This window comes from Phasianus colchicus, chromosome 8, assembly GCF_987193195.1.
Source record: "Phasianus colchicus chromosome 8, bPhaCol1.hap1.1, whole genome shotgun sequence".
NCBI classification, from domain to species: domain Eukaryota; kingdom Metazoa; phylum Chordata; class Aves; order Galliformes; family Phasianidae; genus Phasianus; species Phasianus colchicus.
The window spans coordinates 23,813,184-23,836,357 of NC_143443.1; the positions used below are offsets into that span (position 1 = coordinate 23,813,184).

The 23,174-nt window shown below is 44.8% G+C and overlaps 1 protein-coding gene across 8 annotated transcripts in view; it reads left to right on the forward strand.

Annotated features, from left to right (window-relative positions):
- The window catches only part of WBP1L (WW domain binding protein 1 like), a 49,708-nt gene that overhangs the window by 10,931 nt on the left and 15,603 nt on the right, over positions 1-23,174 (forward strand). For 2 of the 8 annotated variants that reach the window (XM_031597570.2, XM_090145444.1), the window contains exon 2: positions 17,130-17,415. The exons of 2 other annotated variants lie outside the window; for them this stretch is intronic. In XM_031597570.2, coding sequence (XP_031453430.2) covers positions 17,376-17,415 — 40 coding nt within the window. In that variant the 5' untranslated portion in view covers positions 17,130-17,375. Of the gene's footprint in view, positions 1-9,351; positions 9,468-16,727; positions 16,979-17,129; positions 17,416-23,174 lie in introns of those variants that run through there. 4 more of the 8 variants (XM_090145443.1, XM_031597568.2, XM_090145445.1 and 1 more) reach the window with 3 other exon arrangements.

Sequence of the window (23,174 nt, forward strand, 5' to 3'; positions counted from 1 at the left end):
ACGTTAACTGTGTCTGCTTGGAGAACTGCCTCAGTTCTCTCCAAGGCTTCACTTCTGCATTACTGCCATGTGCTGTGGGTGACGCTCACAAAGGTGGTCATTTGAGCAGTTGCAACATTCTCGGATGCACAACATTATGAAGAAGAATGCCAGGCTTCCTGGATAGTTTCCTAGAACTCTACCTCAGTCCCTGCACTGATCTCCAAAAGCACATTCTGCTTTGATCCTTGCTATGTTTTATGTGGGCAAATCAGAAAGCCCTTTTGCTAGAGGTTCATGCCCTTGGACTTCTGGAGGTGACAGCTGGGGGCATTTGCTGGCACCTTCACTCCTTTCTAAGCCTCTATCAGGGCCAGTGTTGAAGGTTTTGAGCTGACCTGGATGGTCCTTATCCCTGTCAACTACAGGTTTCCTGTGGGAGGTGTTAGACTTACTCCCCTCTTTGTCAACTCTGAGAACAGTTGTTATTTAAAAGTTGCTCAAGTTTTTCAACATGATTTTGGGATGCCTGCTGATTCCTCCAGCCCCTTGTTTTCTTTTAGAATTTCTAATCCCATTTTCTATGACTAACTTCAGTTGCGTGGTTTCCACAGTGAGGATTAGGGTTTACTGCCATAGGTACGTCATTCTGCCTTTGAAGCTGCTTGCTCATGCTTTCCTTGGCAAGCTCTTGCAGATGTGCTCAGCAGCAACAGAGATCTTATCTTTTCTAAAGCTGCAAAAGGGTTAATCAGAAGTGTGTTTATGAAACCAGGTTCTTTACTCTTCAAAGCTTTTACTGTGATTGTTTTTGATGATTTTGGAAGATTTATTGCATCTGTCTTTGTAATTTTTATTACGTTTTTCTTTATTTTCTTGAAGCTTTTTTAATTATATAGGATATAGTTAAAGTTAACAATGATAAGCAGCTTTTCTTGGCAAGCCCTAAATTGCATGCCCCTTGGGTACAAACTGGAGAACGTGACTGTCTACACATGGATGGCAAGAGGTTTTTGGCTAGTATGTCTGGGGTGGTTGAATGAGCAAGCGTAGGGCATCTGAAGTATGTCTGCAGCTTATAAACAAATGCAGGGAAGGGGCTTGCAGTTCCCAGGCAGGCAGAGAGCTGCATGAGTACTTCTTGTCGAGAGCCTTTTTGTGGTGATGGTCACCATTGTGATTGAGTTTGTTGTGTGCGCAGGGAGGAGGGCTGGTGGCTATTTGAGGCAGTGTTACTTTTCATCAGGGAGATGAAAGACATTGCTATTGATCAGGGAATTTCTTTATGTGGAGACTCTCCAATGAAACAGAGCACCTGTGCATATGCAGCGCTTCGTTAAAAATGTGAGACAGGATGTGCCCTCTGATGGGAGTTGTTAATTGTGCTTTTGGCTCTGTCTGCCTCTCCAGCAGATGTATACCACTGTGGCATTTTTGCAACCTAATAAAACATTACAGGATGCTTCACCTCAAGTGGAGACTTGATTGCTGCTTTCAACCAACGCGTCTTTAAAATCAGGTGAGGTGCGTGCACACCTTACCGGCACTTGCACCTCTCTGCTGGCAGAGCTCCAGGGTATTGATGCAAGGTTCGTGGATTGCAAGAGCCTGAATGGCTCTGGTTGGATAGATGTTAGGTGCCTGGCTCTGCTTATTTGGTATGATGTAGTTGATGGGCAGATGGTCCTGATATTAATTTTTAATCACTGACTCAGTGTGGAGTTGTTCGTGTATTTCAATCCAAAATGTCTTGAATTTTTTTGAGAGATTCTAAACACACAAGGGAGACTTCTTTGGGCTTGCTGTGTTTATCCCTCGTCTTGTAATGAAGTCTGAACTTTGTTAATTGTGACTTCTGGCATGAAGTTGTGTGCTTGAATACATGTAATACATGGTCTTTCAGAAACCCATGGGAATCTGGTGACTGGTCTTTCAATTTTATTGCTTTTTGGAGTTGCACACATCTAGAAGCTTTTATTTCTGAAGATTTCATTTATCTAACATTTTCCTATGCAGGAAGTAGCGTCTCCTGGGATTTAAGTATTTGCTGATGCAAACCTCTGCGATCATAGGACTGTTAAAGAACTATCAAGTGTCACATCATTCGGTCACCAGTTCAAATCTAGTCCAAAGTGGTAATGGATATTTTTGTACTCTTGACATCTTTCATCCAGATTTATGCGTAGTTGCTTCAACTAAAGACAGTGCTTGCTACTCAGAATTATGGATTCAAGAGGAAAGTAAAGACTAGAAGCAGATTTTTCTATAGCGAAAACTTCTATTTGGCTTCTGTATATGGTTGTAAATCTATATGGCTGTCAGAGCTTTAGAAATAATAGTAGTGGTTCGTTGTGTAGGATGCAATGCAGAGAAGTGACCTCACTGGCCAGAAAAGCAAATGCATTAGTTAAATGTGGTATTATTAATGAGCTTCCCTATGGCTTTTGAATTGCAAGAGTCTTTGAAAGCAGTACAGGAAGAATTAGACTTTGAAGAGTGTGAGTGATATTAGAATTTGACCGAGAGGGTTTTGTATACTATCAGAAGCATTTTTGGACAAAGTGCTTCCCCAGTGCTTCCAGGCAGCTGCTCTTCAGAAGAGTGATGGATGGTTGAATGGGTGTGTGGTTGGGTAGGTTCTTTCCTTGTTTCTTCCAGCATTTGTTTGAGAATCTTTGTCTGAAGCTTCACTTCTAAACCTTGTCTTTTATTTAACATTTCTGGTCAGGAATTGTAGACTTTAGGGTAACATGTAGTACTTACACCAACTCAACAGGACTATACATTCTCCAAACTGTAGAGAGCCTGAAATAGTTCAGTCCTGTGTCTTCCCACAATGTTGTAGTTCACCTTTTTGGTTCCTTTTTCTGAAGTTGGCAAATCCTTTTCTAGATATGTGGGACATAGAAAGCCTTGTGAATCCCTGCAGCCAGGAGCCTGAACTGCTTGCCACCACCTCCCGCTTCCCAACCTTTTCCTGACCATTTCCTGAACGCTCTCTGGCTTGTTTCAGGGACCAGATTGGCATCCTATCAGGAATCAGTATCTGGAGTCCTTCAGGAATGAAGCTGAAGATGCTGAATTCTGGTGTCCTGATTGTTAGAATCTGTTAGCAGAGACCTCCAGATGTGAAGAAAAGAGATGTTGAAGCCGGTACAAGTATTCTCTTTCTTTGTGCTCCTGAGTTGAGAAATCTGAGTTGGCTTCCCCTCCCCAGAGTGCTGGGCAGCAGCCTGTGGGAAATCACTGCTGGCTCCCCTCAGTGTTTTGAGGTACAAAAAGTATTTTATAAGGTATGAATATGAGGGGGGGGGGAATAAGAAGATATGTAGTGACATTAAAAAAAAAAACAAACAAATCACTCACAGGGCTTGAGCTGTCGCTGTGGCATTTCTTGACTGAGTTTTCAGTGCTGCGTGTCTTATAAATATGTCTTTATATGTTTGTGTTCTGCAAGAATTGGGGAGGGAACTGTCAGTCTTAGGTCGATATGGAGCCCTGGCAATTGGGGAGAAGTTGTGAGGTGGTTCACTTTCATTCCTGATGCCCCTTATTCCTGCTGTTTCCCTGACTGTCTCACAGAGAACCGGTCAGTTATTTATTACTTTCCTCTTAGAATATTCTGTTACAATGAAGTGTCTCAGAAGCATGGAGGGTTTTTTTTAATGCTGATTTGCTTTATAAAAGCACTATTAAGCTTTGGTCTTAGCTGCAGTGGGATACCACTGAACAACTTTGGTCTGTCTTTTACGTTTCTCACTATTTATTGCTGTGATTTCAACCAGAAATGGTGCGTGACTAGAAATCATAAATTATCATCCATCTTTTTGCTGGAGACTAAAAACGGAGAGCTACTGAAGTGCAAAGGAAACCTCTTTTCTTTTTTTTTTAAACTGAGTCATGGCAAGATTGGCAAGTTGCAAGGGAAAATATAAATCTGGTGTTTACTATAGTTAACAATGAAATCCTCCTTTTACAAAAAAGTATCAGGGTGAATTACGCTTTCGGTCTCCTTGCTGCTGTGGAGGAGTTAAAAGGAACATTATGGTCTTTTTCCATCCTTGCTCTGGAAAGGGGATAAATTAAAGGAAGTTACCCATTTGCTCTGCTCATTTTCTGAAGTTTGCTCGTAAAAACATGGTAGTCATCTATAATTTCTAACTTTCACAAATGGTATTACAGCTTTGTATCTGTTTTCCTTCATTATTGACCAATCACTGAGTCACGCAATATCCAGTTTTGAAACCTGTGATCTTTCACTTAGGTATGAATTCTGATACGTATGTAGACAAACACCGAACTAGCGTGAAAAAACATGTTGAATCTTTTGCGTTGTGTGAAATAATAGACGTTATCTACGAATATTAATCACTGCCTCCGCTTCTGATATTATAAATGTTATTGAGGGAAAATAATAGAAAATAGCGAGGCTTTGCCAGACATGAAGTTCAGCGTCATGTGAAGATGGACTAAGAGTCATTTGGAGTCCTGATTCTGTGTTATTTAAAAGCTACAATCGGTGTTATAGGAAAAAAAAACAACAAAAAACCTAATGTTAAAAAAATGTGATCTGTCTTTTTTGAAAACAGATGAAGTAAATTGCAGAACGTATTTGTCAACAGGAAATAACCATAACTTTAGAGTCATGTAGGCATCCAGCATGACTGAACAAGACTATAGAGAATAAATGCAGAACATCTATCCTCTTGCTTTTCATGATGTGCAGAGAACACCTTCTCTCATTGTTTTAAACAGCTTTGATGTGTGTGCAGTGTCTTGATCCAAGTCTTCATGCTAGGCTTCCGTGACACAGAATGTGGACCACAACTAGTGAAGCTCAATGAAGTGGAAAGCCATGGCTTTTCCACTCTTGGTGTCAAAGGGGTATTTAGAAATTAGTAGGACTTGATGTAGATCACATCAAACATAAGAATTTCAAGCTGTTTCAGAGTAGGCTTCTGCTGTGCTCCACTTTATTGAGCTGTTCCATGCCATGAAGGACGTTTTGAGATTGCGTTGATCAAGATAGTACCGTGGGTGTGTTTGTCTTCCAAGGAGAAAAGTGAGGTCGGTAGAAACAAATGCTGTGCTGCAACTCAAACGGGAGAAGAGGTACTTTGGTGTCCTGAGAAGAACGTATGTCAGACTTCTGGTTTGAGGCATGGTTTAATATGGCAGTCTTAATGTCATGTGACAGGAGACTTTCCTGTCTTCCTTGTTGGGCTGCTCTGTTCAGATGAAGTTCTGTGCTTTGTCCTCTACCTACAACTCCAGGAGAGGATCCTTTCTGTTGCTCCAGCATGTGCTCTTCAGCCTTCCCTGCTGCATCCTCTGGCTCAGAATTCCCTACCACGTTGCTTCTTGTAGATGTAGCCTGATATCTCACCCTTCAGAACGCTGAAGATCACCTCCACATGTTTTCTGTATGCGACACATAGCATGGAAGTCGTATGGATATTGGGTATTTGAATGTTCATACATTGTGTTGGGAATGAAGGCAACCAGAAAGGCAACAGACTGGAAAATCCCTTCTGTACACTGTCTGCCAGTTGTCTGAAGGGATAAAACTGAGATGCTCTCTTAACCCAACTCTCCCACTTTTTGGGTTAGGTCCACTTGTTTGTTCAATGAGTGAAGAATGTGTTGTGTATCAGAACAGGTGGAGAAGTGAGATGGCTAAATATACTGCTCTTAAAATCCCAGAGAAGGTAAAATCAGCATTCCCACCATTTCCCACATCTGCTGTATTGCCACAGAGACATCCCTTGTAGATGGATGATAAAACTTCTCTTTTTTTGGTCCTACTTCCTTTCCGAGTTTAACCTTTCCTTTCCTGAGTTTAACCTTTCCTATGAATTGTCTCTCTCATTACAGTATATTGACAAAATCTTTATTTTCTTGGTTTTCCAAATTTGGCTTACAAATTCTTGAGTGAAGCTTGGCAATGCCTTAGTATGCAAACAGTGGGGATGGAAGAGGGGAAATCATTTGGCTGTTGAAAAACTACATATGGGAAAGTCGCATGGAGCTTACAGTGTTTTATTTATAATTCTGGAAGGGCCTCCACTAATTTGCAAAAGTAGAAAAGACCAAATAGTGGCTTCTGGAAAGCAAACAGCTCTTTTTTTTTTTTTTTTTTTTTTCCATGAGTATTTTTAACACAAGTATTGACTTCACAGATTGTAACACTCTTTCCTTCTTACATTTTTTTTTAAGCTTAAGGATGTATAATTGACTAAACTAACACTGCAATGAAAACCTTAACTCTTGCATCTTCTTACTCTTTGAATTCTGATTGTGAAGCCATGAGAGGTGTTTTGCTTTCATTTAGCACATACATATTGAGCTTCCAGAAAGGTAACTTGATTTACAGTAAGTGCACCCAATGGGGACCAGATGATTTTCACATTTGTCTTTTAATGAAGCATTTCTTTCAAAATCTCTTTTACAGGAAAAAAAAAAAACCAAACAAACAACCCCAAACAACCATGCAGGACCTTGTAAGTAAGCACTGAAGCTTTGGCTGTACCTGTGAACAGACATTTCTAAACACTGGTCCTTGGAATGATTCTACCAGTTAATGATGCCATCTTGAGTTTTATACTAGCCTGATTCTGAGCAATGTTTCACTAATACCACCATAAAACAACTATATTATGTGAAAACGCTTGAACAAAACAAATGGAGGAGTGGTGGTGGTGGGCTGCTCGGGGGGCTGTAGTGCTCTCCTGCTCGAATTGCTAACCGTGGGTAACTCTTCACAGAATGGTATTTAAGGTTACATTTGGAGCCATTAGGTTATAAACAGTCCACAAGATGTTTTGCATGCTTCATGTTAATATTCCTCCGAAAGCCAAGATTCCCCAGGGAGAAATGAGAAAGTGCACCAAAAGACATTTTCAGTTCTTGAGGTTTATCCACAGCTTCCTAGATCACTAAAGCTCGACCATCTCACGAAGAAGTTATTACAAAACAAACTTTGATACAGTTCTCAGAGTGTTTATATGTAGAGAGGGATACACTGGTGACGCCCTTCCCTTTGGCTGTTGGATTTTTATATTTTTGCTGGCTGGCTGCAGATGTTGATGACAATTCAGAAAATCTTTAGGACATGAATTGGGTAAATTTACTTGAACTTTCATTTTCAGTCATGCATTTTGATCCTTTACTGTGTTGGTAAAGGACTTGGCAGAGGTGTTCAGATCTTGATAGGATGTCTCAATCTGTGCTGTTGACTACAGAGAAGAGTCAGTCTGCTTCTGTTTCTCAATAAGACTTATTGAGGAGGATCTTGGGCCCTTCTGAATGACACCAGGGCATTTCTAATATTGCTGTTCCACCACGTGATCTGTTGCCTACAATGAACCTGTGTCTTCTGTGCATGAGTGGCTGTTTTATGCTGGGCAGAATCTATGTAAAAGTGGAGCCGTGGGGACTGTCCTGTGTTTGTGAAGAGAGTCTTCTGAGCATTTCCTACCTTTACCAAATGCTTGGTCTCTGTAGTGGCTGTTCCTTGCAGGTTGGTCAATCTTGGGTAACAGCCTGAAATAAAAGAAAACTTGCAGAGCACCAGCTTGTCCTTCAGAAACTGATCTTATTTCAGATTGCCGTGTTACTTTGTAAAATACTGGGATTTGTAGACTTGGCAGGAGGCTCTGGGTGGGTTATCACACTTCAGCAAGATCTGGGCTCTCTGTCAAACCCTTGACCTCAGTTGACATGTCCCATACCTGAGGATGGAGCTCACAAGGGACATTCTTGGCATGTGTGTGCATTCAAATTTCCTCCAGCTCATCCAGTTAAGACAGACCAGAAGGACTTGGTGAGAGCTTCTAGAAGTGGCAGCAAGACTTGCATGTTCCATTTCACTGATGAGCTTCTACATGTATGAAAGACTGCTTTGTAATTTTATTTATTTAATTATTTTTGGAGTGAAACATTGCTCGAATTTCCCAGGAATTTGGGGATGTTTTTGACAGTCACTTATTTTTCCTCATGTTGACCTCAACTCAGCATGAGGTCAGACTTGACAAATAGTCTGCTGGGTGCTGACACTTTAAAAGATAGTTGTGTTGTTAGTTTATGCTGAATTCACTGCACAAATGGGGCATATGTTTTAAGCAGTCTGCATCTTTTTCTTGCACCACATCTCATTTTTAAAAGGATCTTAATTTTTATTGTCTTTTTTTTTTTTTCCTGATGTTAGAACCAACTACTAAGTTCAGTCTCCCAGAACTGGACGGATAATAAAGACTTTACTGTTCTTCTTTACTTTTGGTCTTACAATTATGTTGCAGCTGATGAGGAATATTCAAGGCTTAAGAAAATGTTCTGAAAATATGAAGTCTAAAGATTGTTGAAAAAAAGGGAATGAAAGTATTAATCTAATTTTAAATGAAAAAGGTTGAAAATGGTGGGGCTGCTGAATTTTGCCACTGAGCACTAAAGGATGACTGAGGGAATGTGTTGCTTGTGGTATGCTGAGTAGAGAACTGTGTTTGGGATTAAATTATGGTACAGTGGGTTCATTAACTGACTGGAATTGATACGAGGGAGTCATCTGTGGAAGTGATGGGATCTTGGAGAGGTCTGTTCTGCTCTGTGCTAACAGTCTGGGAGATAAAGCACTTGAGATAAAGGCTTGTTTTATTTTTGAAGATGGGAGATGAAATCATGTGAAGCCCAGCACCAAAGTCAGTAAAAAATGCAGGAAGAGGCAAACAGAGGGAATCTGAGACTTCAGGGTGCATCAGGAGTGCAGCTGTTATTGCAAAACACACGATTTTTTTATGATGCTGTAGTAGAGGTGTCCTATGCAGGTCTGTTATTGTACTCTACTAGTTAAGTGATGTGCACGGTTTTGGATGCTGTATTGTAAGAGATGTTTAAGTTGGATATTGAAAAGAAAGTAAAACTAACATTTGGTCCCTATGGTCTTTGAAAAAAGTCTGCTTATGTCTTCTGAAAGCAGTTCTGAAGAGTAGGACAGCAAACATTGGTACTTTAGGTATTTTGAGTCCTTCCTGGAGTAATGTGATGGACGGGGGGACTCCTGAGAAGCCTTCCCAGCCTGGTGCCTCTAGGATTGCATCTCGTCTCTGAGCAGCCCTGACATGAGAGGCCCAGATGGCCGTGTGGAGGAGGCTTGGCACTGTGGGTCACCCTGTCCTCCTCCAGCCCCGCTTCAGCCAAGGGAGTGCTCACCTTATCTGCTAGTGGAATAACAACCACTAATGGAAATTAGTTGGGATAAGATAATGCCTATTAAGGCAGGTTGTGCTGGTCAGTGTTTTGTTCTGAGCATAAGCTGAAATGAGTTTGTAATTACTGAGCATTGAACTTTGTTTAATAAAGCATATTTATGCACGCTAGGGGAATGTTCGCTGATGCCGAAGGAGTGACCCTACGGATAGGAGGACGGTATGAAGCAGGACAGCAGGGTGTCCGAGGTGTCTGCCCTTGGAATGACAGCGCTGCCTGGCTTGCAGGTATGCGGCGGAGATTGAGAACCTGGCTGCGACTGCAGGTGCCACCAGTGCTTCCAATGCTTGAGCGAAGTGCAAACTGCGTAATGTCAGCGCTGAAACTCGATCCACGGGCATGGCTTCCTGCAGGCTGCCTGCTCCTTACGCAACGCGCCTGTCCTGGGGGCAGCAGTGCTGCTGGGCACCCCCCGAGTACAGCCAATGGCTGTTCTTAGAGCTCTGCTGCCGAGATCCCGAGCAGCTTCCTGGCACTCTCCATGTTTTACGCTCAGGGAAGTTGCTGCAGAAGGGTGCTTATCGTGGGAGGCATTGAATTTGCTTTGTGTGCTTGAATCAAAGCAAGTTGGTACCTGGAAACCCACATTCACATGCTCTATGCTTTATGAAGGTGATGCTATCTGAGGGCTTTCCTGGTTGATGCGATCCCAAAAGCTCTCCACTGTGGTTGGCAGAGCAACAAAGTGTGTAGGGTTTTGGGGGGCCGTTGTTGTCGTTTGACAACACAAGCCAAATAGAACCTATGCTACTGCAGGGGAAAGATTAGGCTTGCAGGTCCTGACATAACCCCTGTCTGTGAAATGGCAGGAAGACTGGAATCTGTACTTAAATATATACCGTGTTGGTTTATTTATTCCTCGTTTTCTGTTTATTCCTCAATTCAAAAGAAAGAGAGGAGTTTGTGTTTCTTCTCCAGGCACTCAGAGAGCTCCTTAAGACAGTAATTTGGGATAGAGAAGATGAGCATGTATTTAAGATGAGGCTTTCTGAAGTGGTTTTTTCCCAAAGTTTCATGTTCTGAAAAATTTCTAACATCAGAAGTTAAGATCTGATAGCTCTCCTAGTGTTTTGTCTGGTGATTTAAAAGCGATGGCTTTAATACTGTTGTGCTGTGATCTCTTAAATGCTTGTGGTATTGAGCTTTCTTAATAGCTAAACTTGTGGTTTCCTTTTATTCTTTGCTTTGGTTGTATGAAGATACATGTACACAACCCTTAGTGCTCTCTATTTTGGAGAGCCAGCAGTGCTGCCTCGTTACTGGTCAGTGGGAAGCCTTCCCTGCCTCCTTGTGCCTCAATTAAACCCATTGTTTGTGGCTGTGTACCGTGATGTGTGATCCATCATCCACTGATAGATGGGTGGAGGTGCTACTGCAGAGCCTGGGTGCCAAGTCTGGGGATAACAGCCGAAAAGCACACTAGTGCACACGTATAGGGCAGTGTGAGGACATTCCTTTGCCTCGGCACAACCTGTGTGGTATTGCTTGTGTCACATTATTGAGCCATAATAGCAGGGTGCTGGGAAACAGGCCTGCTGATGTCTCTGTTTTCCCTGAAGGACTTCCCAGAAAATCCCTTCTTTTCACAGAAAGATATGAGCCATGGAGAAATGGTGCTCTGCTGGAAACAGAAACTTGATTCTTTGAGCTCAATTAAAAAAAAACTTCTTTATTGTATAAAAAAGAAAAAAAACAGCTGAGGAAAACAGGACTGCGGGGACTTTGAGGGGAACTTTTGTGAATTTGTTCAAGTTTTGGCAAACTTAGGCTCTGAAAACACCAGTGAACTTTAGAAAGATCTGACCGGGCTGTGTAAGTGACATATATCCCAGCAAAGCCTTATGCAATGAGAGAAGCTGACAAGGCACAGAGTTGGTTAAATGGCCAATTAACTGCACCACATCTGAAGAAAGACCTGAGCACGTCTGTGCCATCAGGTGCCCGTTTGACAATCATCGCTGAACAATTTTCTTTGGCTAATAAGAAAAGTAGCAGAGGTCAACAGGCAAATGCTTCGTAGTGTGCAGGGATGCCGTCCCTTCAAATTGCATGCCTCTGTAGACATGCAATTACAGATTGCACATAGTATGTACTTGCATCCGTGTGGGTGTTTCCCATGTCACTGCACCTACACCTGGTGTGTGGGACCGGGTTGTGTCTGCGCAGCAGCATTTTGCAGAGTGGCACTTGAAAGGGGGGTAACAAGGTAGGGACCCGTGACCTCTCCTGGGTTTTGTCTTTCTGCTCATGCTGATGTGATGCAATTCAGCTGATCTCTGACCCTCTTCTCCTGCTCCAGACTTCTGTCTTCAGGCATATCTTGGTGATGAAATGTCACATAACCTTCTTTGTCTTCAGTTCTCTGTTTTTGTGAGAGATTCTTTTAAAACACATTTGCAGGTAGAGAAAGATGAAGCCCTGCGTGATCTGCAGGGGCTTGTTCCTGTCGTGGTGAGGCCCAGCAGCAGCAGTGCTGCATCCCAGATAATTGCTCCATGTCTGTACCTATCCTACTTATTGAAGACTCATACGTTCAGACTGTCTGCTGGCATAATTGCCTTAGACCCTGATGAAAAATTCATCTCCTAAGACCCCAGAGGGTCATTTGGAGCAGCATTATTCCATGAAATCTAAAGGCAATAGAAGAGCAAAGAAGGAAAGTAATCTTGGAATCAAGGCTAGTCTCCCCAGCACTAGTGCCGTTAGCTTTGGCAAATCCTTTCTCAGCAATAAAGCCAGCTGCCATTTTGGCATCAGGACAAGCAGACTTGGCATCAGCCCCTCTGGCACCAAATACACGCTTCGTGGGAGCTGGCATCAGCAGTGTGAAACAAGGGTAAGACCCAAGGGAAATGCCAAGCAGACATAGATGAGCACTAAAAATAGCGAGTTGCTGTCATTTGGAGAGAAAACAAATAGCACCCCTGAGAGGAGGGTGTCTTGAGATTTCCATCAAGGTTATGCTGGTAAGCAACTAGCATTAGCAGCTTTGGAACAATGCTGTCTGCTGTGATGATGTGACCAGAGGCCGGGCACCTGCTGTATTTCTGGTACCCACATGGTATAACAAGAACAGACTCTTACCGTCTTGATCCCACGTTTGCGGGATCCGTTTACTGTCTGCACTCTGCCTTCAGCCTGGTCTGGAGCATGGTGTCTCCTCTTGAGCCCTTACCAAAGGTCCTGTTTGCACACACGAGCTGAAGGAAAACAAGAGTAGTGCTGCCAACAGCAAGAAGCCTGGCGGGTGTCCCTGCAGCACCCTGACAGGCCAGCCCTGCTGGAGACATCTCGTCAAATGTGTAACAGCTGATCCCCTGCCCTGCCCTGTGCTCTGAGGGAGGAGTTGGCTTTCCTATGATTTCGTGGCCCACTCCAAACTAGAACTGAAGGGTGCCCAAAAGCTGGAAGCTCTAGAGGGACGGAACTGACCCTGACTCTACTGAAGCAGGTAACGTCATCTTTAATAGGGCAGTTCTATCTCTTTACTCCCCTCCATCTCAGTGGCTCATGACTTTAAAGCTTTTTTTGAGGCCTCTGGGCTTGCATAGCAGGCCTGGGTATGAAACAGTAGTCATACAAAATAACCATGCAAATAGCCTTTGTTACCACACGTTGGCTTGGCCACAGCTCTGCTGCTGGGAAGAAGTGCCTGCTGGACTGGTGGCTATGATTTTCCCCTCCTCAAGAAAAAAGCAGTGGGAAACAACGTCACTGAGGGCTGACAATTTCAAGCTGTGCTTCACAAGAACTATCTTGGTCCCAGATGGGTCTTTCATTGCCACTGCTCTACCGTCAGCTGAACAGTGGTGGGGCTGGATGAGGCCAACTTCTGCCTCCTCTGCTGGCTGGTGCTGGGGAGGGCTCCTCTTGGGCATCCCCTGCCCCGTCTCAGCTTCCTGCCCTTTCTTGTGGCAGCTTAATGCAGAAAGCAGCGTCAGAAAAGGGATTGCTGGCTGTGTTACAGTCACTGAGGCTCTCCACCACACTGAGCATGTTTTGAAGTGCACAGCCTCTTCCTCCTTGGTTAACCAGTTACTTGGAGACAAAGCGCAGGTGACAGCGGTGAGGTTGAAAAGCAGCGTCCCTATTTGCTTATCTAGACTGAGTAAAGCAGCAGAACTGTCTTGTGCTTTGAAACCACCGAGCAACAGGCTTCAGGGAGAGGGACCTACCCAAGAAGATTCTGACCTCTGTAGCCCTTGTGCTTCCTTGCACATCAAAATGTATTGATCCAACAGGCCTTTGTGCTTCCTTGTGTGTTTAAATGTATTGAACAGTCTGGTTGTGGCACTGGCTCACAAGTCAGTTTCCACATGTGCAATGTGTTTTGCTGGTGTTGCTCTTTGTTCTTTCTAGCAATGAGGAAGTCGGTTTGGCCTGGGAAACATTAAACGCAAGTGACTTTGGTGTCCTCGTTTTGTCTTTGAACTGCATAGAAGCCGGGGGGAACCCTGTTTAGCCAGCTCCAAAATAGTCCTGTGGCAGTAGGCACAAAGGATCTGCAAGGTTTATCCGGACCATGTATCCCCTGTGCAATAGAGAAGATACTCTAGGTGCTGGGAAATGCTTGGACTGGCCTGTTCCTATTGTCTGGAATTTTCTGAGGCCATTCTTTGAAGGCAGCACCAGTGCTAGACATTACAAGAACCCAGTGCACCCACTCTTTGTGTTGGAAAGCTGTGATCCTGTGCTGCTGTGTTGGAGTGGGTGAGTGGCCCTTTGCTCTTCAGGAATCAGTGACCAGTGGGCAGACTTTGCAGGCAGAAATGGTCTAGAGGCGGCAGCTTTACACTGCTCTTCTATTCCAATACTGCTCATCTCCAGATAGCTCATCCTGTTTTTGCTAGCAAACAAGTACCTTTAGAACTTACTCTGTCAAAGCAGATGGAGCTTGGTTATTCCTGGATGTTGTCTTACTGAAAAGAGATAGGGATCTGCTTTTATGCCTTCCTATACAGTGTTTTTTTCCCCCCTTTTTCTTTAATCCCAAAGCCATCTCCAGGATGGGGAAAGATAAATCACGCTCCTTCAGGTTGCTTCTTTCACACGTTGTTTGAAGTGCCTGGCAGGTCTGTGCAGTCTCAGTTCTAGCACCCCAGGCTGTGGGATGACTAATGAAAGCAGATAGCTGATGCTCAAGGGATGGTGCTGTTAACAACACAAAAACAACAGTGTCCTAGGGTAAATGAAGGAGCTCTTAGATACAGTTGTTCCACCTTCATGGTCATCCTGTGTATGTATAGCTGCACTATCTGATTTTTGTTTTTTTCCTAGAACTGTGATATTGAAGTTTGAGGGCATACTAAAGACCACCCAGATTTACTGTTCCTCCAACAGGACTCCAGCAGTGGAGCCACTGAGACTAGCATTGTGCTTCAGGCTTGACAAATCAGAGCTGCACACGTTCATTTTTGTTCCAATCATGTTGTCATATTTGGATCATCTAAAGGTCAAGCTATCTTTTTGAGGGTATCAAAATGGATAATGCATCTTGCTGGGTTACTAACCCGCTCACAAGCCTGTCCCATTGAACACTGCAGTTCTACGATGGGTCAAACAACTTCCATTGCCTACCTTAGTAACATGCTAAAGCCTAAGGCTGTGTTGGGTTGTGAAACCATCATGGAGCATCCTTTGTGCATCACGTTTAGGGTGGGTGGCATGTTCAGGAGAGCAGTCGTACAGATGGGTAGAGCTCGGGCTCTTTGTTCCCTCCTTCCCTCTAACCTGCAGTGCGATTCACTCTGGTGTGCTGAAAAAGGGTGGCTGGTGGCTGCCTAAGCAAGCAGATTTTCAAAATGTTGATCCCTTCACATGTTCTTACTTCAGCCTTGACTTTTCAGAACCCTCACGTGATTTATTTACAGAGAAACTGTAAAAACTTGTGTTTGCTTTGTTCATTTTATCTTTGATAAACATGTGAGATATGTGGCCTTGCAGATGTTAAGCTCCAGGTTCACATAAAGGAAGTGAAACCCATACTGAGCTGCTGCTTTCATTAAAATAATAATTACTTCAGCTCTGCTGAAGTGCTCACAAGCAAAGGGCAGTAGAAAATTGGAAGGGTTTTGGAACAGATGATGAGCAGATGAAGGCTTTGGGAGAAGATTTTGCATTAAGAGGAGTAGGAAGATTGATATCTTTCACAAGAAGTTAGCTAACAAGTACAGACTAATGAATGGGTGAGAAGATGGATGGGGACTTCTGTTCCCACCTGGTAATATTATGAAAGTCAAATTAGAAGGTGGTGAATTCACTACAGACAAAAGGAACTATTTGTTCATAACTGCTGCCTGTGAAGCTCATGGCTACTAGACTGATCACTGGGGTTAGGGCTTTGGGTTTAAGAACAATTAACTAAAAGAGGGTAAAATGATACTACTTGGAATACACAAAGCAATTGCAATGATAAGGAGAACCTATGTTTTTTGAAAGACAGTGTGTCAATCAGGGATCAAAAGGGTATGAGCTAACTTGCCCAACTGCAGGGGCTGGGAAGGATGTTACTGCTTTTCCAGTACAGCCTTCATGACTTGTCTTAGTTCTGGAATGAAACTTTGCCTTGTGGATAATGCTGGAGAAGAGCAGGTTGTTAAAGCTGGATTACCTCTGACCGAGGGATTCGGAAGTGGCTGCATTGGCTCGGCCCTGAGATCTGCCCGGGGCCCTATAGCAGCAGCCAAATTGGGTATTTCAAAGGACAACATGAGGCTGCAGAAGGGATTACTAAAACAGAAAGCTGCCCTTTAATATCATTGGTGTTTGTCCTCAGAATTGGAAAAGCAAAGGTTGAAAGTTTAATCCAGAAAGCACAAGAGCTGGAAAATCCCATTGCCTAACTGATGGTGGTTCATGCTGATGTTTTGTATCCTTCAGGAAATTGCTGATATGCCTATTAGGAAAAACGGAGATGTGCTTACTGTAGACAGCAAGTCTCTACGGTGGCTTAAAGCTAGTGAAAAATAGATAATATTTATGACATCCTCACAGCCGTATTGTATGGTACACCCAGTGCGGGGTTCTCGCTTGGGGCTGGGAGGTGGTGGCAGTGCTCAGGGAGGACTTCTGGCTTGAAGACAGCGGGTATTGCTTCTGGCACTGCTGCAAACTGCCTGGTTCCAGAAGTTGGAGAGGCCAAAACCAAAGGGAGTTTCCTCTCTGCTGAACATTCCCTGTGGTGCTTGGAGGGTGCTGGCCCCCTCGGGATGGACGAGGACAGCTGCTCATTGAAGAGGCGCCCAAAAAATAGAGGCTGCTGAGTGTAGGTAGGAAAAGGAAGTTAAATTTAGATTACCTTCTGCAGTGTCATCTCCTACCTCAGTGTGGAACTTGCTGTACTCCTTGCTGGGGAAAGAGGATAAACAAGAAATGCCATCCTGTGCACCAGATGATGAATTTGTTTATAAGGCTTAATTGCCCCTTGGCACAGCAGCGAGAAATGAGCTCTCTTAGAATTAGAAACCGTTGGTGGGTCGTGGCTGGTCGTGCTCTCCCTGGGGAGAGGGATTAAAATGCCTGCTGTCACCTGTCCCAGGGCACCCGATCCCAGTGGCAGTGGGGGATCACTGCCCACGGCTCTATGGGGCCAGGGCTGGGTGGGGATCTGAGAGGTGCTCAGAAGCAGTGAGGACACGGTATGGGACCATCTGGAGATGCTCAGATGGAACCTGCTGCTCGCCGAACCGAGCAAATTTAGGCGTTTAGCCTACTGTGGAGGAAGAAGCTCTTTTGCTTAGTGAGCTTTAGTTCCCAGCGGGGACCTGTCGACTTCCAGCTCGCAGAGCCCGGCCTGCTGCCAGCGTCCTGCACCGGCAGTGCAGCTCCTCTGCGTCTTCACCGGCACTGCCTCAAGGTTCAGCCTTTTTTCTCTTTGCTGTTTTTTTCAGAAGTGCCCGACCTGATGTCATTTCCACCCCGGCTGGGCTGCGTCTGAGATATGTCACGGGGAGTGGGAGGAGGAGGAGGGGGAGCCAGCGAGTGCGCGCCGTGCCCCAGGACCCTGTTTACTTTGCATTCCCGGCCGAGGAAGCCCTGGTTTAAATAGGATCGGAGGCGCGGGCTGCCCACAGCTGAGGAGGAAATGCTTGCTGCGGGGCTTTAAATTCCTGCGTTCCCATGCGCGGGTGCAGAGGATGAGCCTGCAGAATGCCTTTCCTCTTGGGTCTCAGACAGGTAACCGGGCTCGGTGCGGTGGGCGCTGCTTGCTCGAGGCTGTAACTTGCTTTTATTTTATTTTATTTCCCCTTCCTGCATTAGGAAATGATTTTCAGTTCCCAGAGCCCTACAGGAGGCACTTCCCCACCCGTAGCACTTAGCCGGGGAGCACAGCTGCTTTTTGCTTAGTGAGGAAGGACCAAAGCAGTTGTTTGGGGGAAGAAACCCCTGTTCTGGTGGTGGTGTGTAGGGCCACAGCTCTTTGTGCCTGGTTGGTTTTTACGGATACTTTCCACAGTCCTTAATATGAGATTGTGTATACAGTGCCTGAAAACTTGTGCCAAACTTTCTTGCACGAGCAGTATTTTGAGTGTTAAACTGCGTTTAAAAGAAAAGCAAGTTAGGCACATGTATATTCTCTCTCTCTCTTCTCTGACAAAGGTCACCAAACAGAAAATGGCAACTTTTTGCTACCCGGTTTGGTGACTTTTTAATTTTTCGACATGAACAAGGAGCTTGGGTAATGTCGTAGCTGGGCATGGAGGGGAGTGAGAAACGGTAGCAACTGGCCAGCTGCTCCCTGCCGGAGGAGAGTGCCAACTATTTGTTCTTGAGCTGAGGGAGAGCAAACCCTTTTTTTGGTCTGGGAGGCACGTCTGGAGGGGAATCTTAACTGTAAACTCTCTCCAGTGCTGCTGGGTTCTGTAATCCACAGTAAACAGATATGCATGATACCAGCGTGCTGCCTGTAGTTCCTAAGGGGGCTTTAAAACTTCAGGATCTGACTGCGGCATGGTTGAGATCCCAACTTGCTGTTGTTCGGAAAGCAGTATGACTTAACACACTGCTGAGCAAACAGTGCTGTCTCATTTTCCTTATCAGTTCAGTTTTTGGTGAAATGCAGCTCCCCCTTCCCTCCCTCCCAGCCTGCTGATCTGAAAACAGTTTTACATAAGAAACTACCTCTAGCACAATGACCTTCTGTCGCTGGATGCAATAGCTCTAACAACATTTCACTTGTCAGCACTTGGGGCAAAGGGGCTTTCCCTAAAAACCTAGGAACTGAACTGAGGAGGAAGATGGGGACACAAAACCTAAACAACTTTGGGTAACTCAAGTTGCAGCCAGCACAGCTGGCTTAAACAGTGAGATTGCTGCAGTTCCACAGGCATGTTTTTCTCTCAAGTTCCTTTTTCTAAACGAACCTTTTCATTTTGGGAGGATATTTGGCACGACTGAGGTGCTGCTGAAAGTGCAAAGCCAGCAGTGAGGTGCTCTGCTGCCTGGTTTGTTTGCACTGCTCACAGCTGTTTATCTCAGCATGCTGGATGGTGCTTTTCTGTCTGCTTGCAGCTTTTCTGCATAGATACAGAGGCATTTACAGGAAGCAGAAGAAGGTGTTGCCTCAAGAGCAGTTGAGCAAATCTCTCGACTATTTTTATCCACCGATGAGAGATCCAGTGGAAATGAACTGCTTGAACTTCAGTTTTAGACGAGGGAAAAAAAGTATTTGGGGCCGTGTCCTTCATGCAGATAGCAGTAAGAAATTTCCCACTTCTAAATTGGGGAACAAAAGAGTTGGTAGCGAACAGTGCTGTTTAATTAGAAGCGTGGGAGGAATTCAGGAACATCTCGTCACGCATCCGCCTCTATTGTCTCTGCTGTTTGCACTCGGACTGTAAACCCTGGGGTGTCAAGGAGGGCTCTGCCCTGCTCCTGCTCCAGGGCACCCCTCTTCCCTCGGACCCATGGCGTTGCAGCAGGTGGGCTGCCTGATGCGTGGTGGAAGCAATGTTTTGGTTTGAGTTTGTTTTTTTTCAGTGGGGGTGATGTTTAAATGCCTTTGACGTCAGCACAAAGTGGGTGTCTGTTTAAAGCTCCCGCCCCAGGAAGCGTGGTGGTGCAGGAGCTCAGTGATCATTTTTAAGCACATTTCCTCTTAGGGTTGCAAGTGGAAGCTTGACTGCATCCTTCTGCTCCATTGCAGAAATAACAAAGGAACGGAAGGTTTAAGTATTGGATGCCAAACTTTTCCAATTTTTTAATTTTAACCGCTTGAAGGTTTTGGTGTTGTCAGCTGTTTGGTGGCATGAAAAACCCAAATAAAACAATCTCAGAGCTGTCACTTCCTGGAACTGGTGCTACTGCGTGATGCCGGCTGCAGCTGGGAAACTTCTGCTGGGACACAAACACTTTCACGTGAGGTGTGGATATGGCTGCTCCCGCAGCTTGAAAGTGAAACTTGCCATAAACAAAAATGAAAGTATAGCCCTTCTCAAAGTATACCGGAGTGTTGTCGTGTGTGGGAAGGCAGCACTCCTTTAGGTGGTTGGAGTGTTTCTCTGCGATGAATGAGTGATACAGACCGAATTGTTCTGGAGGTAAAGGTTGATGAAACCTCAGAGGTGCTGCGTGCTGTGTGGGTGAGCATGGGTGTGTGTGTAGGGTGCCTTGTGAAGCAATGTCTGGGCTTCATTTATTTTCAGCCCAAGCTGTCCATTACAAAGGAGGGCTTACAGGGATCTGCCTGCTGGTGGTTCTGCCAGGGACCGATAGCCAAGGTTCCTGCACATCACAGCAGTCAACACTGCTTTCATCTTCACCAAACTTTGGTGCTGTGTTCAGTTGGTTGCAGCTAGTGTTGGCCCAGCCCGATATTTTCAGCAGCTCATTTTGTGTTTGCCAAACAAACACTGGTGACAGCGTGCTAAGATACCAGTGGTCACTTTTGTCACTCTGGGTGCTTAGGAGTATATATGGTTCTAATACTGCTTTCAAGTCACTCTAAATACCTGGCATTTGTGCACTTTCCTGCAGGTAGCACCACCTGTTTGAATTCCATCTTTCGTGGCCATCTTGGCAGTGGCTGAGTACTGGAAGGCAAGGGTCTGTGAGCAGCAAGATTAGGGGAATATCTGGGTCAAGATTTTTTTAGTAGACACTTATTGAGCCCATGAGAGCCATGCGACCAGGAGGCCTGGCATGGTCAGAGCTTGTGTCTGAGGCCCACTGATGCCAGCAGCACCGTGCCCTGGGGCGGGTGCCATCTTGGCAGGTCCCCTTCAGCAGCTCTTTTCCCTGAGGCACTCGGTTCTTTACCCCTGGCATGCTATTATTAATCCTCATCTCTTACAGTCCAGCCACTAATTGCTCTATGCCCTGACAAATCCTGAGGCTTGGAGAGGAGAAAGTATTAGCGTAGGCCTAAAACCTGGCTACCCTATCAAAGAGAGGAATGGCACAGAGCCTGATGCCAGGAGACTTAAGTCCAAGTGTTCTCCTGGCTCTCTGGATGTCACTGGGGCCGGGGTGGATTGATGTACCCTGGCAGATGACACAGAGGCCATGCGCATGCAAGGTGCTCATATTTAAGGTAATGGAGGCTGGGTTTCTGTGGAAAGGAGAGACAGAGCAAAAAGTTACAGTGGTTATTAGATCTCAGCAGTATCAGGCACTCCTGGTTTGAGTTACCTGGTCAGTGCCAGCTGAGGAGTCATCTCTTGTGGGCGGTTCATGCCAACTATGCACTTCTGAGCGTGGGCTGTGGTGTTTATTGCTGCTCTTGCACGTATTAATTTTCAGCTTGGAAAATAGCCACACCGGTCTGGAATTTGTTCATCTTCATCTTTCTCCTTTTTGACTTAGCAACAGTGTTACCAGGCTAGGTGCTGTTTTTTCAAAGCAGAAATGTGTGTTTGGAAGTTCCTTGATCCTTTGAGTGCAGTAATGCTGCGCTGCCGGTCATTTCTCCTTTCCCTCCATTCCCTATATTGGCTTCAGATGCAATAAATCGTAACAATTACAGACATTAAATCCAACCATTTAGTTCGGAAAACCGCTACAGAGAACAAAGTCTGGTTACCTCCTTGGTTACAGTGAGGGGCAATGTGGGCAAACTGCAGACTTCCATGAATGCCTCCTGTCTTGATTGTGCCCCATGTTTTGACCTTTAATTCGTCACGTAGACCTCCAGCAAAGGTCCGATACGGAGCTGGAAGGTGAAGAAGGTTGCTGGCACTTTTCCCTGACACTGATGTTAGTGTTTTCTGTGGCTTCAAGCCTGTCGTGTGCTGCTGCCTTGAGTCCTCTTATACCTGCTGCTTCTGGATGTTCTAAGGATTATTTGTAAAAGCACTTGACAGCAGAAGTGTGCTCCCGGCAGAGTTGGCAGTGTTGCTGAGAGTTTATCACAAGTGCCAATGTATCGACAATAACAAAAAAATAAGTAAAAAAATCATCATCTTGTGCTTCTATGGAAACACAGTTGCTTTACAAAGTTTATGTGTGATAAAGGAAAACTAATCCAAAACACCAGACCTAGAATATGAACACACTCCAAGCGCACCAAAATGAGATCTTCCCAACTCAATGAGTTCCTTAAGAATTAGGATTTAACAAGTGGCTGCTGTTAGCTTGGGTGGGGGAATGAAACAGGCTTCAGGGCTGCAGTGTCATCTGGAAAACTCTTGCCTTTGTGTGTGCATCAGGGATTCTGTGACTGCAGTTTCCCAGATATTGGTGTCAGCTCTTAAGATAATGCCAGGGAGGCAGCAGTGCACAGGCAGCTCCCAGTACGTGCTGCTTTACAGGACAAAGCCAGCTCCTTGAAATTAGCTGGAATTCTCCAAGGCTTTGCAGGAAGGAGATAAAGGATGGCATGTTCAGGCCTCTTAGTTGTGAAACAGGAATACTCTGCTCTGTTAGGGCTGAGCACACTGAAAACAACCTCATGTAGACACTGCTTAGTAATCCTGTCCGGAGGCGTCTGCAGCTAGCTCAGCAAGGGCTGGCAGGAGGGGTGTGCCTGCACGGGCAACAAGCAGACAGACAGTCCTTCTGCAGGGAAGCCTGCATTGGAATGTGATAGCCACTGGCTGCTGGCTGAGAAAGTGCTTTAGGGAAGAAACCTTCCCCCTCAGTTGTTTTTGTAAGGCTATCTTTAAAAAAATCAAAACAACAAAACATCTTTGCAGCACTTCAGTGTAAACTCCATGCTGCTAAGAATGATTTAAAATGATCATTAAAAGTGGTGCTAGATGGCGGCTGGAAATGATAGCAAGCCAATAAAGTGTGAGTGTTCCAATTTTGCTTGTATAAGATTTTTTCCCCTTCCCGTATGTGTGTTATCTGTAATATTACAGTTTCAGTCCTGTGCCTTGTCTGTGGCTGTTGCTGTGAAAGAGGAAACGCAAGCCCTTGTCTCGTTTCCAGGTGACACTTAGACTGTAGATAACTTTGTTACTGATGTGTCTTAAGTAGTAACCCTTTGGCTGCTTATGACAAAAAGAATGAATGGGAAAAGGAAGTAAAAAGTAATGCAGCAGTGATAATAAGAAACGTGCAGGATGGGATTTAATTAGAAAATGAAGCCTAATCAGTGTACTTGGCAGTAGGTAGAGGATTCCTGACAAGACATGGTGCTGCCTCCTTGGCTTGTGAGACAGTGGATGAAAATGTACAGGGGCTTTTCTTTTTGCAGAAGTTATTCTTGACCTGAGAAGGGAGAGGAAAAGAGGCTGAAACGCTTGGTGCATATGAGGTATCTGTAACTCTAACCCAGTGCTCTCCCAACACTGGAGTTTCTATCTAGTATCTTTTTCCAAAGATTTGGTGCCTTTCCCCTTTATCTCTTTCCTGTGCCAAGGTGTGTAGCCCAGCATTGGAGGTAGCTGTGCTCTGAGCAGGGGCTTGGACCACATGACCTGCTGGGATTCTTTCCAAACTAAATTATTCCTGGATTCCGTGAAACAATTTGGAAACAAGTTCTGCGTTTGACA